This window comes from Calidris pugnax, unplaced genomic scaffold (genome assembly GCF_001431845.1).
Source record: "Calidris pugnax isolate Ruff unplaced genomic scaffold, ASM143184v1 scaffold60, whole genome shotgun sequence".
NCBI classification, from domain to species: domain Eukaryota; kingdom Metazoa; phylum Chordata; class Aves; order Charadriiformes; family Scolopacidae; genus Calidris; species Calidris pugnax.
The window spans coordinates 2,590,824-2,607,758 of record NW_015090831.1 but is presented as its reverse complement, the minus strand read 5'-3'; the positions used below and the strand labels follow the sequence as shown (position 1 = coordinate 2,607,758).

Sequence of the window (16,935 nt, the reverse complement as noted above, 5' to 3'; positions counted from 1 at the left end):
TCAGACTAAAGACTCTGATTTTTAAATGTTTTCTCCCACTTAAAGATAACAAGCAAATACAAAGATAGATGCCTACAATGCGATATGAATAAGCAAAGACCGTTACCAACTGCACATGGGAGCCCAAACTCCATTTATAGAGTAGGGTTCTGCACATTCCCTCTGCTAGAAACCTAGAACTGACCAAGTATAATTCCTAACCATAAGAAACAGATCCAGCCTTCTGTGTTATGCAGCGAAACAAGTCCTTTTTTTTAAAAGTGAAATTCCTTTAACCATTGTGGAACTACAGCAGTTAAATGCTGCATCCACATCCACTACCCAGTGATTCCCAACAGCTGTAGGAAATGCACACAGATGGTTGGGCAGGACCTGTTTCTGAAGACAAGGTAGATAACCTTGAGACATCTCAGCTTGAACAGAGCACAGCTTCAATCTGTCAAGTAAAAAATAGTCTTGTAACAGAGTTATATTGGGCCTATGAGGGCTCCTCGACTATCCTAAAGCCTAAATGATGGAAGAAGCAGTCCTGTGACTTTCAGTTTCTATCCTAAAGATCCCTATTCCATTCTAAATTTCCTATCCCAGTCACTATTATTAAAAATCTCTCTCTCTTTGCCAAGGAAAGGTACTACAGTCCAGAAAATACAAACCCCTTACCCATTTTGGCTGAAGATTATGTGTGCCCACATGTATAATTCTTCTGTTTCCAACCGTTAAAAGTCCAATAAGCGGCAGTTCTAGTCAGGATGGGGAGGTGACATTACTGAGGTCTAATTTAATCTCTCACTATTGTGAAAGATGGGAAAAAAGATTTGTCCCCACTGCGCACTAAATTCTCTTTAAAATCAGCGTTGGGAGTCAGGGTTGTTTGGAGAATTGTATCTGTCCCTTAGCTTTTAACCACAGTTCCTTCTGATGTCAGTGGACCTGACTGAAAGTCCTATATAGTCCTAAGAGGAGACTTAGACCCCCCAAAGTGCTATTTCCCTCAGTGTTCTGATGCCGTTCAAAAAAACACAGGCGTGATGCCGGTGATGATGGATCCCCAAATGAAGCACAGTTTAACCAAAGGGGGAAGGATTTAGCAAAATGCATAAATTTCTTGTATGCTACTGTCTGTAACAGGCAGATCTTCAGCCAGTTTAGTGAGCATAAGTTACAGCTGGCTTTTGCTGGAATAGTTTATGCTCTTGACCCTCCTCAGTTGTATAGCCAATAGGGAGTTGTCAGGCTACATGTGTTTTTAAACTTCTTTCAGCTAAATCAGAAATCCAAAAGCAAAATACAGCTCTCAGCAGTATCATGTGGAGTTGTGACAGTCCCTGGAGGGCTCGGGGTCCATAAACCAATGAATGGATTACAATGAGGCATAAATGTAGTATTTTCATCCATGACAGATATAATCTTGAGCCTGTATTTTTCATGTTACTTAACTCTTTCAGAACGTAATGTGTGACAGAAAATGTCTTATAATGCACATTGCAGTAAATATCAGTCAAGTATGCTTTATTGCTGAGCTTTACATGTTTCCAGAAGTTAACAGGCACAGCTGGGATATAAGAAATGGCAATGTTGTATACATTTCTTGAACATACAAAATACCTTGGCTCTCTTCTCCCCCACCCTCCACATTGCATCCCCAGCTGTTCTGATCATGTCACACAGTGGATGAGTTTTTCCATCGTCAGCTCCTCCTAAAATGATAACCTTTATTCAGGCTTTCATTCTCCTAAAAATAAACTCCATTATCCACATTGTCATCACATTCAAATTAGACTATCACGGCCGATATTGCACGGCACGGAATAATAGAAATGGTAACTGAGGGAAGGTGATAAACTGTCCATTGGTAGCTGGACCTAGCAGAAAATACTCAGTGCTAGTATTTAACATCTTGCCTACAAAATGACCCAAATCTGTCACCATAGTGTCGTACGGCCACAACTCCAGAGAGGTAAGGATGGGAAACTGCCCACCTCTGGGGATGTGAAGCTGCTTGTATCCCAGAAGAATTACTGATGAAGGACTTTCAAAGATTACTGATACTCCTGAAAGACCTTTATGCTCAAGCTGGGAAAAAAATATGCATGATATAGTAGCAGAGAACCATAGAAATCCTATTTTATTCCAAATAAATTAAGCATTGGTCAGAACGGACCTACTGACCCATATGTGAGAAGCGGTAACTGCAGTAAATGAGAGGGAATAGGAGTGGGGAAGGAGGTATTAAAAGGGAAAACAAACAAACAAAAAAGAAATAGGCATTCACAAAATTAAATACTAACATGTTACAGAGAATTCCTATTTCCAAACATTTGGTAATTTTGGATATTATACTGTGTTGCATAAAGTAAGACAATGTTATTTCCTTTTAAACTGCCAATCCATTCAAACCAGCGGGCTGATGTGTGTACTTGAGGACTGTATTTAGTAGGGATTTTTTCCTCTTTAACATAAACCTTGTTGATTTAAAAAGTGAACAAAGATGAATCAGGTGGTAAATGTATTCATGTAATCATTTTCATTAATAAGCCGTTATAAATAATAGAGGGAAGGTTTTAAGTGTATAATTTTCTGTAGCACAATTGAGATTTTTCCACATCTTCAGCAGTAAGTTAATTAGAATCACCTGCATTTTCTTGGGCGGACACCAAATGGATTGCAAACAAAAACAGATTAAAATAGCTGTAGCTCATGGCATACAGATGACAAGATTCACAAAGAGGACAATCAGGCAATGAAAACCTCCTCTTTTTCAAACATTTTTAAAGGAAATTCAGCTCTTCTGAGTTGCTGTAAAAAGACGTTTGTAAGTGTTTCGCTGAAAGACTAGAATGGCTTTGTTTCTGATCCCATGATGAGTGAAAGAAATGTTTAAGAAAGATCACTTTACAGAGAGATTCAGACTGAAATGTGATGACTGTGATTCAAGCCAAGCCAAAAATTACAGCTCAGAATTAAAGGGGATGGACGTGGCTTGGGAATCCATTTTCCCACATTCCTGAATCTCAATCATCCCAGCCAATGTTTAAAAGAAAATACAGTGGAAAGCAATGAGGTCACTTTGTTTAGCTGCAAGAAGTGGGACTATCGGAATGGCAAAAGTATATATTGGAGGTAACGGCAAAATTACAGTGAACACGCTGCGTGTTCGATGGTTTCATTCAAAACAAATAGCTTCAAAGCTGAGTTTTGTTTCTTGTTAGAGGGAGCCGTCTGAGTTAAGTATTGCTGTTCCTGGGGCTTTTAAACCATAAACTTCTTGAATGTCAAAGACAGTACAACACAATAGAGAAGGCAGCAAAGACACAGAGAGCTTGATTTAGGCATTAAACAGCGGCCCTGCATAGCAGTGAACTGTGTGCTACTTCAAATTGCACTTGCTGTGTACTGTCGCTACCCTTATTTATTTGTATGTAAATATCTAAGTGGAAATTCTACCATCAAGTGATATGAAACAGAATAAAGTATATCATCCATCATATTCACTTGTTACTTATTCTCAGTATGTAATGCTCATATTCAGGGTTGTAATTGCTTCCATTAAACAGTTTCTACAGGGTCTTGAAAACAATAAGATCTTAGTCAAGCTTTTCTCCTTTCATTGCGTCTTGAAGTTATTACTGCAAGAAAAAATGAGATTCTCTTTTTATGTAGGAATGCCCCTCATCTTCTTGATATTATTGCAGTCAAACACAGAATTATTTCTTGTTAGCTAATTTCCTAAAGAGATTCACCAAACCTCACGTCAGACACCTTCTATAGAGTAATTTTTTAGCTTGTTAATAACCAGTACAACTTCTCCTCTCCTTTCTTTTGCCCGCTATCTCTTCTTTTGCTAAATTCTGATGCAGTGTTAGATTTCTACTAATATTAGAGCAAAGAAAATCTTGTTCATGCTACCTTGAACTTGAGCTTGTCTGTCACAGGTTCCTCAGCTGGGAAGTGCTGGTCACGAGTCCAGTACCTGCAAACCATGTGAAAAGTAGCGATGGAGAGGACATCTCTCCATCCACTCTTTAATTTGAAGCAACGAAGCACATATCTTATGCTTCGTTATATTTGCTTCAATATCAAGTACAGTGCTTTACTGGAGATCCTATTTGTAGCACATGAAGAGGTGCAATCTCTTCCCTGCTTTTGTTTGATATTCTTCTTTCTATAATTCAAGGGATGACATTAGTCCTCTCTGTTACAGCACTGAAGTGAGAGATCACATTCAGCTAATTATCTAAAATAACCCTCAAGTCCTTTGTAACCTACATCCAGAGTGTTGGATGTACCCCGTGTTTATCTGTATGAAAACTTATTTAACCAGACTGTGATCATTTCAGGTGGCAGCTCAGATCTTCTGTAATTTTACCTGTCCTCATCATTATTTACTATCTCCCTTTGTGTCTTCTGCTTACTTTGCCAACACAGATTTTTTGTCTCCTTGTCCACATCTCTGATAAAGGTATTAGATGGCACTGGACTGAGAGCTCCACTCTTGAGAGCTCTGCCAGTTATGACCTTGTTAACTGATATCTCCCATTAACTACTACATTCTGAGGTCTGTCATTGAGCCAGTTTTTAATCCATGTAATATATGCCCTGCTAATTCCATAAAATGCAAGTGCTTTAATCAAAATGTCATGTGGTACTAACTCAAAAGCCTCATGGAAATCCAAACATACTATTTCAGCACCATTGTCTTTATCAACCAGACCTGTCAAAAATCCAATCGTATCAAAAAATGCAACAAGTTTGCTACACAAGGCCCTGATTTCCATGAAACCATGCTGGTTGGGATTAATTATATTTTGCTATGAATTATTTGTTTATTGAGTCCTGAATTAATTATTTAAGTAGGCTGTCTGGGACTGAGGTCAGTCTAGCCAGTCTCCAAGTGCATCCCTCTTACTGCTTTTACAATATCAGAATAACTCTCCTGCCACTGTTTCCAGCCTTAGACATCTCCAAGTATTTATCTATATTTCATTTGCAAATGAAAGACACATGTATAGCATGAGCACTGATAAGTGAAAACTGAATTATTTTTTTTACAACAGTGATTATCTCTTTGTCCTTAAGATTGATTTCCAATACCCCACCCGCTGTTTGGTCTTTCCTAGGTTTGTTTCTCCTTTTCTATCTGGTAGAACTATTTAACATGACATCTGCTTGGTGCCCACTTCTGTGGCAGCTCAGTACTTTCTTTGGACCAGGGATGGGACCTGTGTCAGGTTTATTCTTTGCTACTCTTCATGATTTTTCTTCTATGGGCATATAAACATTGATTCTTCTGTGGAACTCAATTTTTTCTTGCACACAGTTTTGTGGTGTTTTTCTCATCAGACGCTTTATCTTGCCATTGCTATATTTGCTGCATTCACCCATATTTGCTTCTTTAAATGACTTCATGCCTCACTTTTGTGCCCTTAGTAAACTTTTAAAAAATTGTTTATATATCAGATATTTATGGTAAGATGCATATGAAAACAGGAGGAAAGAATTATAGTTTTAGGGAGAACATACCCTGATAATGACCTCTTAAATATTTGTAAAGATAGCCCTGGGCATCTGAGCCCACAAAATAGTTTATAATACAACAGCTTGATTACATAATGATACTTTAGTTTTAAAACGTATGATCTTTCTGTTTATGGGAAGGCATAATAGGCTCCTTTGAAATACAATATTTTTGCCCTGAACATAACTGATTTTAAATGAAAGGACTAACTAAAGAATGCCTTTCTTCAAGTTTGTACTTCACTTTGTTGTTGAATCCAGCATGATGGTTTCTTTTACAAAACTCCTACCAGGCCTGGGGACCACACCTATTCCAGGATACATTAATTGGGAAAGTTCCATGGGTTTCTGTGTAAGAAGTTACCTAGTACCATTTAAAATGGCATGCTTCAAATACTAAATCTTGTTAAAAAACAGAGAGAGAAATTTCTATATACGACCCCTCCCTCCTGCATATAGCAAATATCCTTTTATATTCAATTTGAAGATATTGTCAAATTTAATTTGAAGATATTTTCAAATATAGATTAAGGTTAAGCAGAATGAAATGGGATTTGGGAGAGCGATTTGTTCTATGCAACAGAAAGAAATTAATGAAAATGTTTCATTCAAGGAATTTCATAAAGGATCAAAACTACCTCAACCAACAGTCTCATATTTTAAAAAGTATGTCTGGATAATTATATCGCCTAAGTTGTAATTATTTCCGGAATTTTCGATGTTTCTCTGCACTACCTTGTTCCAGCTCAAACTGCTACTGGAGCTGACACTGACCTGCATTCATGGTTATTCCCATTTTGGTTAGAAGCAGGAGTGCAAGAAATGTTCTTAAATAAGTGTTCTAATATCAGTTATGCAGAGTGTGTATAACATTTAGTGTTGTTCATTATTCTCAACCCAGCCTGAATTCAGTTGCCTTTTAACTTTCTCATCAGGGAGGATCTGTATTATTTTTTAATGAAAATAGTTAAAATTTGCCTAGCGTTTGGCAGCTAGACTGATGTATTATTGAATATGTCCTTTTCCTATATTTCCTATACCTTCACAAAATTTAGAGTGGAAATATTGAAGTCTTTATCATGATTTTGGCTGCCATGTCTAATTGTGGGTCCGTCCTGTTCTCAGGTTCCTCATTAAAACAAACAGAAACCAAGTTGGAGAAGGGGATATAAAGCAAGTAAAACACCAAAAAGTTCTCCTCTAGGGCAAAATCCAGTGATTCTTCCCTGATAAACCCCACTCCAAAACACATGAAGGTCACCCTATAGTGAACAACAGTTGGACTTTATTACAATGAATATTTTTTTCTGAAACGTTCTTTACCACTGTACTTAAATGCCAGCACCAGATAGGAAACTTTGCAAGGCTTTTGTTTCATCTTGTTCCCTAAGTATTTATAGCCTGACGTGAAGAAACACTGACAGCAGTGCAGTGATGTTTTTATTCTTGATAGAGGTGCCCTTAAATGTGAATTTGCTTTGAAAATTGTTCATAGAATCAGGATATTAGAACTATAAAGACATATTTCTCTCTCTATTTCTCTCTATTTCTCTTTTGCACCTAGTTGGATTTCCAAAATAAGTTGTTAACAATCCAGCTAAGATAATGTGGTCATGAAAAGGATGTCCAAATCCACCAATTTGCATTGGTTTGGTTTGGCTTAACTTTCAAAGTTCTTGGAGCAGAAAGTTGATGGCATGTGAATGCTATAATTGCCTTGATATTCTTGGATTTTTTTTATTGATTTTTTTTTCTCTCTGCCATATTGTATAATGTCCAAATGAAATGCTAATCAGACCTCGTTTCTGGACCAAAGTAAATTTATGACAATAGCAATGCACTTGTATACTCCAGATTGTTTTGCAAGATGTAATATCCTCCAATTTACAACATAGTTTGTCATTTTCATTCGATCTGGATAATTTATATAGGTTCCAAACGGATGCTATTAATGTGAGACATTGCTATTTCTTGCAAAGTGACATGTATTCCTTTCACTTCCATTTACCCAAAAGGTTAAGAACTAAATAGAGTTAGATCTGAACAAAAGTTAACATTCTGCTTTGGGCTTGTTTGTTTGATTGCTGTTTTGTTTGATTTTTCTTCTTTATTTCCTGGTTTAGACTTCAATTTACATGATGCAATTCTTAATCCCTTATCACAAGAGTCCCACATTCCTATGCTGGGAATTACTCTTGATTTCTCGGTCTCCTCTTACTAGAACAGAATGAGACTCCTCAGATTTAGGATAGAATTGCATTACTTAAACATTTTAGTAATTTCCATTTGCTCATATGTTATATATCCAGTAGATGGATAACTTCCAAGTGGTCTTGATTACCAAATCCTTTTTGATTTCTCTTAAATAAACTTTTTCTTTATCCCCCTGTAACCAAAGGGGATCTTCCTGAAATGAATCATCACTCTCAGTATTATGTTGCAGGACACCCACAGGTGCAGGGTAGAAAATTGTCTCATGAAAGTCATAGATAACCAACGTATAACATAGAATTATTATTCCTTTTTTAAAATAGATCCAAATCAGGACATTCTTAACAGGATGGACATAAAATAAGAACTTTATTTTGTGAGAGAGAAAGCAAACACACAAACAAATGAAAGACTTTATTTGGTTTCAGTCTGCATCAAAAGGAAAAGTAAATCTTTTAAAATGTTTCAAGATCAGTGAGGAATACCTTCAAGCAATTGAGTCCACTGGCTACGGCCCTCATCTGCCAAGGCACGATGCAAGTATCTTTGAAATAAGGACTTGAACCTCACCTCCTTCCAATTTAAGTCTAATTACAACCTGGTTTCTGGGTTTTTGCACTTGTTTTTCCTCTTTCCTCTAGTTTCAGTTTTTCCTTTCCCCCCACCCCAAATTGGAAAAAAGTTTCCCCCTAGATACATTGTAAGGAAATAATTCCTGAACATTTTTGGTTTCAACAAATTAACGATTTCCAAGAGAAAGGTTTTTCTCCAAAATTGCTTGCCAAAAGCTAATTAAAACTTATGTTGCAAGTGATGAGTAGCCTTAAAAAAAACCTGTTTTGTATAGAGTCTCTTTGCTTCTTATGTACTTGCAAGTTTTAAATGTGAAATGACAATGTACAGTTTAATGTTTTCCATTTTTAAGCATGCAGATTTGGTCGGTTTTTGCACAATAGCTAATTCTCCTGGGAAAGGAGAGTAGTTCCCATGTGTTTTGAAATGCTACAGCTATGCAACCGGGGCTGGAAGTGCTATTTTAAACAGTCATATCAGCAGAGCTTGCTGTAGGAGATAATATGTCACAAAAGGGAGTATGACATCTAGTTTCACCTAGAAGATAAACCTTGAGTAGATATGCAGGGAGAAACAAAACTGTCAGGTTGTCCTTGAAAAGAATGGCCTATATTAATGAAGAAATGTACTCCAGGGCATATGCTATTTGGGTTATTTAATTTCATCTTCAAACTTGTCTGATCCGCTATGAAGAATATAGTAGAGAAACGGTAGTGGTGTGTACTCTCGAGCACGTCATGATCTCAGGGTGGGCACCTCATCGCTTTATTTTCAGAAAGGTCACAGCCTCAGAAATTCACGTCTGAAAAGCCCCGGCCCCAGCCTGAGAAGTTTCTCCAGCACTATTAATATAAACTCCCCACGTTCAAGCAGGGCTTGCGAAGCATCGTGCGTATCCCAACCCGCCCTTCTCTATAACATGAGAGCTAATTCACTCTTCCTTTCCCTGTCACACTCGAATACCCTTGCAGAACCGCGCTCTGCTGACAGAATTACAAGATAATTATAGTCAGGTGTTTTGTTTTCACTTAAGTTAATCTACCACTTTTATTTTTCATTGTTGTTTTAATCAGGCAGGCGGCACTTCAGTTGTTGTCAGGTGGATTATTTTTCAGTCGTTCGCTACACGGCTCTTCTTCATACTTGTTAGGGCGCTTCTGGCTTCCTGACAGACGTACAAAGAAAAATACTTATATGATCTAAAATGAAATATGTGTTTCTCTTTCAGGTCTAGATGTTGATGGAATATACAGAGTTAGCGGCAATCTGGCAACAATACAGAAGTTACGATTTGTTGTCAATCAGGGTAAGTGATTCCTCCACCCTGGTAATGTTTTGTTTAGTACTTAACTGTCTCAGATGACAGTATTTCAGAATCTGCTATACATTAGTGGCATAGAATGATGAGCTGTGCTTTGGAAAAGAGAGGAAAGGGAAGGTAGAAAGATATTGCACAGAGGGAACTGTCAGCCAGGAGAGAGGAAAAACAGCAGAGTAAGCAGAGGAAAAGAGTAGTTAAACAGGAGATGAGAAACAAACAAACAAAACAAACAAAAAAACCCACAAAAAAAAAGAAAAAAGGAGGAAATGGATACATGAAATAAGATGGCAAAAAACAAAGCATATGTAGAAATCAAAGAATCAAAGTGAGGGAAAAAAAAAGATTAAAAGGAAAAATAGCAGATTGGGTGTTGAAAGTTAAACAAAGCCAAAGGTAGAACAGGGATCCAAAGGAAACCAGTGGAAGGAAAAAGGTGCTGAAAAGAGCTGAAAAAGAAATAGTAAAACGGGAGTACTGACTCCATCAAAGTCAGTGGAAGAGTTACCTCTGATTTTGACATTGCAAAGATTTGATCCCAGGAAATGAAAAGAGGAAAGATGAATATTTTGGGCACTTGAGAGCCAGAATTAGAACGAAACTGTAAAAATTTGCTGAACATATTTCTGCAGATTCCACACATAATTAACATATTTCCACAAATACAAAAGAACATTTTTCACAGATGTGGCCTAAATGAATCTAACATTGATCAATAGATACTGTTACAGGTGTAGAAGTCAATATTGGTAGCTAATTAGGGTACATGACAAATACATTCACCTCTCTGAACAGTTTATTACTCATGGCAAAGACTAAACATTCCCATATTTAATAGCTTATGAAATATTATCTATGACAGTGAATCTCCTGATACAACTTAAGGAGAAATAAAATTAAGCTTCTCAGAAATAAGGAAAAATCCCAAATCTTAAACTGAATTACAGACTTTTTACACTTTTGAATTAATTAAGTACAAATGTGAAGGTGCTGCAACATTTTCTCCTACTTTTCATTAACTCTTTTAAAAGTTACCTGGAGCCTATTACCAGGACTTCTAAATATTGTGTATTGTATGTTTTTTCTGGAGATGATAGCTGTTGGAGAACAACTTCCTCAATTAGTTTTGTACTATACATAAACTAAGAGTTTTGACTCAAAAATTCTCATGAAATAGAGAGACATGAGAGACATAAAAACATTCCCACCTTCAAGCCTCTATTTACATCTCTAGTGAAGATTTCAGGGGAGCAGTAGATGTTTGCCACCTCCTGAACTGCTCCACATCAGTCTTGTCTTCAGCTGAAACTGGAGGGTGAACAGTGGTTTACGAGGAATCAGTGTTTGTGCTGGTAAACTCGGTGAGACTGAATAAATCATCAGCCTCATGGTTTTGACTCATTACTTGGGTTGCCTTAGATTTATAGTTGTTGGGTATTTGTGTGTCTATAATACAGTCTGCCTTGGCTTTCAAATGACCGTATACTGTATTCTGTTTGGAGACAGAGAGGCAAAACCAGCATTTTATATCCTTCTTCACCACCTAGGATCTTTGCTGAGGAAAAAATGTGCCCTAAAAATAATGGTCATGTCTACCATGTCACGTGGCATCCAAAGGTTAACTTACTTGAGGTTAACATTACTGCTGAAGTTCTCACCTAAAACAGATGGGCTGATACTGTAAAGCTAGACAAAGTCTGGCTAGCTAGAAGTCTAAGCTGGCTTTTTGCAGCACAGAGGTACCAGGCACCTTTTTCTTCTGGTTTATACCACTGTGACAATTTAATATCTAAAAGGGGAGTTAATGGTACATTAGAACAACTCCGACACTGGCTACTTAGGACGCGTGCAAGAAATCTGCCAATTGAGTGACTAATGGAAAGTGCAGGGGGGGAACAGCCCATTGAGGCACGATGTACCTGCAAAAAAAACCTTGGGGAGATGGTTTAAACAGGATTTATTTAACACGTGCTTTGGAGGACAACAGCAGTCTCCACCTGATGTCCACAAGGGCCTGTTGTCCCCTGTCAGATGCTGAAGACGGCAACTGTTTCAGACTGTTTCATAAGTCACAAAAGTTACTTTGAAAACCAGTGTGTGCTCTCAACCTGCTTATTTACCAGTCCTCTAAAGCTCTGCCGTGGGATGATGTTTAATAACACACTTGCCACACATCACTTTTTCACTTGGTAATTATTGTGACCTTCTAGTTCCAGTCTCTATACCTTCATTTTTCTGTAGTTATCAGTGAAAAAGCATGATTTATATATATGATTTTCCCATAGAGATTTTTTTAATTATACTTAAACTTTAATTTAATTATAAATGCAAACAAATGTTCTGAAAAGGCCTATTGACATTGCAGAGATTGACTGTGCAATCAGTTCTTATACAGGTCAAATACTTAATGGGCTCTTTCTTCCTGCTTGCTTTGCCATTGTGTTACACCTACATTTATAGGATATAAATAATATGTATCGCATTGAAAATTAAAGATCATAGAAGAGACTCTAGGCTGGCTGCCATATCAAAGTATTTTTTATTAGAATAATAATTAATTAGAATATAGCAAAGCTTTATTTGGCTCCTTTTCCTATACTGTTAATGTCATCGCAGCATCAAAAATTAAATGAGAGAACTGGTGAATATGAAAAGAAAACAAACTAACAGTTGACAACTTCATTATTAAAGAAGAAATAAGAAGAGTGAAAATCTAAAAAGACCCTTTACATTCTAGATTTTTGGCGGTGAGGATGGTTTTACAATAAAAAAAAACCCACGCCTTGTATCTTTTTAAGTTCTCTGATTATACTTTGTGCTTCCTTCTCATTCCTTGAGGTAGGCAGCTTCTGAACAGGGCTTTGACCTTGCCAACATGAGCATCAGCAGAACAAACTACCTTATTTACTTTATTCCTTTCACAGAGTTTTCTTTTTCTATAAAAGTCTATTGATATCACACCTTTTTTGTTTCTGTGTAACAGGATTATCTTTTATCTATGATTTATTTTCCCATTAAGAGCTGAAAAGATCAGTTGATCATAAGAGGACCAGGCTATAACATCTCTCAGCACTTTCGAAACTCTAAGTCATCATTTTTCAAATCACTGAATCAAGGCAGTAGACGCTGTTTGGACCAAAGTGACATCAGGAAATTCATACTTCTCTTAGTCTACAAGCATTGAAAGAATTTTGGATTTAGAAACTAAGCTACCAATCATTCAATATTTCTGGCTGAGAACTTATAATAAGGGGTTCTATAATTGCCAGAGACATTAGCCAGAAACAGCCATTTCTCTTATGCTTTCCGTATTTTTGCTTAAGCATAATAGTTGCAAACTTTAAAAAAAAATAATAAAAAGATAAAAGAATTTTTTGGCACTTGACAATTCTTTAGGGGTTTTATGAAAAATCTGGAGAACTTTTCCTGATTTTAAGCAAGGTCCAGTAAGTTTGAGCCTTTACAGATATTTATAAGGATATGCTTTTAATTCACACCTGTAGGAAAAGGAATAAGGTCCTCTAAATGGGCCTGTTGAGCCATGTAAAGTGTGCTTGCAGTGCTAGGGTGTGTGAATGCTATTGAGAAGATCAGTTGTTTTGGCCAAAACCCCAAGGGTGGGGCTGACTTGGGTTTCGGAATCATGGGTAGGGCTGGTCACCTGGAGCTCCAGGTGATGTTAATCAGGATCATTAAGGGCACCACTATATCAAAGTGAGGACAGGTGGGAGGTGCTTTTTAAAAGCAAGCTTCTGGGCTGATTGAAAGTGCTGACAGTGGGGCCAAGAACACCTGAGAAAGGAAAAAACCAACAGAAAAGAAGGAGAGCTCTTCATCCATGAGGATGTTAGTCTGTAAGTAAGAGTATGAATTTCTGGTGTGTTCTCTGCTTTGGCTGAACCCCTTGTGTTGATGCCCACTGTGATATTATGGGGGTAAGATCTTCTTTGTTCCCTGTCCTGCTTACCCGTGCCTGTCCCAACAATCCTTAATTTCCCTCTGTGCTTGAAGTCCAGAGATACCTGTGTGAGTAGGTAGGAGCTTATTTCTTTATGTCTCCTGTGCTGATCTTCTGGGTAGCTGGAAAGGCATTCAATTTCTACAACTGTCAAACAAGAAATTTTCATGAGTACTAAATTAACTGAAAAAAATAGAGCTATAAAGGGTTCATAACACATTGCTGAAACACTAGGATTCTATCCTAATGCATATATGTTCAGGGAAACTAACCATAGAAATACAAATTTCAATACTTATTGGTTCATTCAGTAAGTGTTGGTTCATACATAATACAAGAGAGCTCCTAATTGTCTTTATATCCGACGCTTTGTTTGCAAAATGCTTGGTATTTGCTGTACAGATGACCTTTGCGTCCCGTTATTTCTTGTGGAATACCTTGTGCTTTAACTGCGAAACACCACGTACCATCCAAAGGTCAATTACAGTGTTTTTACAGCTTAGTTACTATACTTATGTACCAAAGGGGGGGAAAAATACAATTTTTTACAAAGGCTAAATATTTCAGAGGGGTACATTTCTTATGGAACGTGGAAAAGGACAGCTAAAGATATCCGAATTGGTAACTACATTGTGGAAAAAGGTGAATTTAATCTTACCCTGACATTACCTCCAGCTAACAGAAAAACACTTTAGTAAAAAGAATTAAAGTATTTCAGTTGTTTCTTCTATAAGAATATACTGGAATATAATTCAGTTTAAGAAAAATTAAAAGTAAAGTTTAAACCACAAATACGTGAACTGATTGTGAATATTTATTAACTAAATAATTTAATAATAAAGAAAATGCCTACTTGATTAATTGTTACAGAGTAAAAATTACAATAAAACTGTCTTGATCAGTGCTTTGCAGAAGCACCATTACTGTCTGTGCAGTTGTTTAACAAGGATTTAATTGGAAAGATAAGTGAATGCACATTTAAAAGTATTGTTAATTTGCTTTATAATCACCCCATCCTTCACAGTATTGACAGCACCAGGCACAAACCCCTTTCTCTCTTACAAGTATTATTTTCCATATGTGCACAATAAATTCTGAAGCAGTAATTGGAAATTTTATGGATTTCAACATACCTAGTGTTTTGAGTTTATAGGTGCCATATCCCCTCTCTAAAGGTAGCTTATAGGTGGCATTTTAAGTAAGATCAGTGCCTTTTTATTACCCATGGGCTGTTCTGGAGGTTGTGGTGTGCAATTTTGTTAGGTTTTTTGGTGTGGTTTTTTTTTTTTCTTTTTTTCTTTCCAAAGGAATATCTAATTCCTATTTACTTTTCCTTTCCATTTGAAATATCAACAAAATCCTCATTGCGACATTATTTTTGATTTAATAAACAACAGCCGTCAAAAACAGTAATCTTCAATATGTTTATATTCCATCTGTACTTATATTTATTGTTCTAAAATGGCTTGGATTAATCTAATTGACAAGTAAGAGCCCAGACCATATGAGCAGCTAAGGATGATACCTTTAACCAGCAGGATTCTTCAGCTGCACTGACATGTTCTTTATCAATGAACTATGAGAAAAGAGGAACAAATCTTGGGATTTTTTTATTATTATTTTTTTTTAATATTACTGATTATATGAGCTTGCTGGGACCATATGTCTGAGCCTTGGCTATCAGGAACCAGAGTAGATTCCCAGTTTGCTCTGCCTCGGTGAGCAGAGCCCATGGAGATGACACAAGCCCCAAGCTGCCTTTGAAATGGACCTGCCAGGTCAATGCAAATGGGCTGGGTCATTTAGGAGGAAATAAAAGGGGGAGGGAGGGGGTGCAGGGAGAAAGAAAGAAAAAAAAAAAAAAAAGAGAAAGAGAAGCAGCTCATTTTCACAGCTTTATTTCTTTAAAATAATAAAAAAAACCCAAACAAACCAACAAAACTTCCCATTCAAAAATACCCAAGTCTTTCCATTGAGCCAATATACCCGTTTTAAAGGCTCAGAAGAGTAGATTCCCAGTTTGCTCTGCCTCGGTGAGCAGAGCCCATGGAGATGACACAAGCCCCAAGCTGCCTTTGAAATGGACCTGCCAGGTCAATGCAAATGGGCTGGGTCATTTAGGAGGAAATAAAAGGGGGAGGGAGGGGGTGCAGGGAGAAAGAAAGAAAAAAAAAAAAAGAGAAAGAGAAGCAGCTCATTTTCACAGCTTTATTTCTTTAAAATAATAAAAAAACCCCAAACAAACCAACAAAACTTCCCATTCAAAAATACCCAAGTCTTTCAGTTGAGCCAATATACCCATTTCAAAGGCTCAGAGGGCAGAGGAAAGCAGGTCCTCTGTCAGCTTCCAACTTCCAGAGAGCAGCTACAAATATGAAGGTCTAATGGGACCTTTGCAGGTTTTATTTAAAATTGCGGCAAAGATCACTGGAAAAAGAGGAGAGAAAAGAAAAAGTGGGATTGGTTTTCTCTTGCGGTCACTTTCCTTTATGTTTGGCAGTCTTTAATTTATTTTGCATATGCATTAGTAAGATTTCCCGTTGTATCCCATCATCTCCTTTGTTTTTTTGAGTTTTAGGAGGTTATTGGTTGCATTTTCCAGGATACGTGAGTACATTTAGAGACACGTTGGGGTCTAACCTTAGAGCCACCTTCCAGCCTTGGTGATGTTCTCCTGGTGATCAAGCACAGCCCAGACAGTGAATCCTTCCTCACTTTTGCCAGCAGTTACTCGTGTAGCCAGTTTCCCTGAGAAACCAGTGAGAGTGGTCCAAAGTTCACATTGGAAATATCAGGCTCAAACTGGGTTACTTGCTAGCTGAGAACCAAAATGTCTTGAAAGCCTTGAGTCAAAAATAGTTTTTTCTTTCTTTTTCACACTTCCCAGGCAAGCACAGAAAATAAAATGGACTGAAGCAATTTTCAGAAATAATTATAAAACAGCTTGTTACTGGGTTAAGACCTGCATATGCCAAGCTGTAGCCAAGAATTTTTTTTTTTTAATTTTTTTCCAAGCTTTAAAACTCTGACAACAGAATACTTTAATTGAGCCCACAGTAGTTGGTGAATCAATTAATATGTGCATGTTACTGATGTGGGTTCTTCCCTTTTCTCTCTCTGTTTGAATGTCTATTTTAAGATACAGAACATTATTTTTTTGTACTCAAAAGAAGGTGTGGTTTCCACATCTTCTCTTTCCAGTGGGGATGGGAGGGAAGTGTAGTACCCCAAAGAGCAATTTGTAAGTGTAAGTCAGGTGAGAAAACCTGATGGAAATTCTTATTTTTGCAACCAATGCTTTGAATTATTTTGTAAATAATGTGCATTGTGTAAAAAAAAAAAAAAAAAAAAAAAAAAAAAA

At 37.1% G+C, this 16,935-nt stretch overlaps 1 protein-coding gene across 1 annotated transcript in view; it reads left to right on the top strand.

The window, feature by feature from the left end:
* ARHGAP15 (Rho GTPase activating protein 15) overlaps nucleotides 1-16,935 on the top strand; it is a 379,872-nt gene that overhangs the window by 256,531 nt on the left and 106,406 nt on the right. The window contains exon 11 of the mRNA XM_014941116.1: nucleotides 9,527-9,604. Coding sequence (XP_014796602.1) covers nucleotides 9,527-9,604 — 78 coding nt within the window. The remainder of the gene's footprint in view (nucleotides 1-9,526; nucleotides 9,605-16,935) is intronic.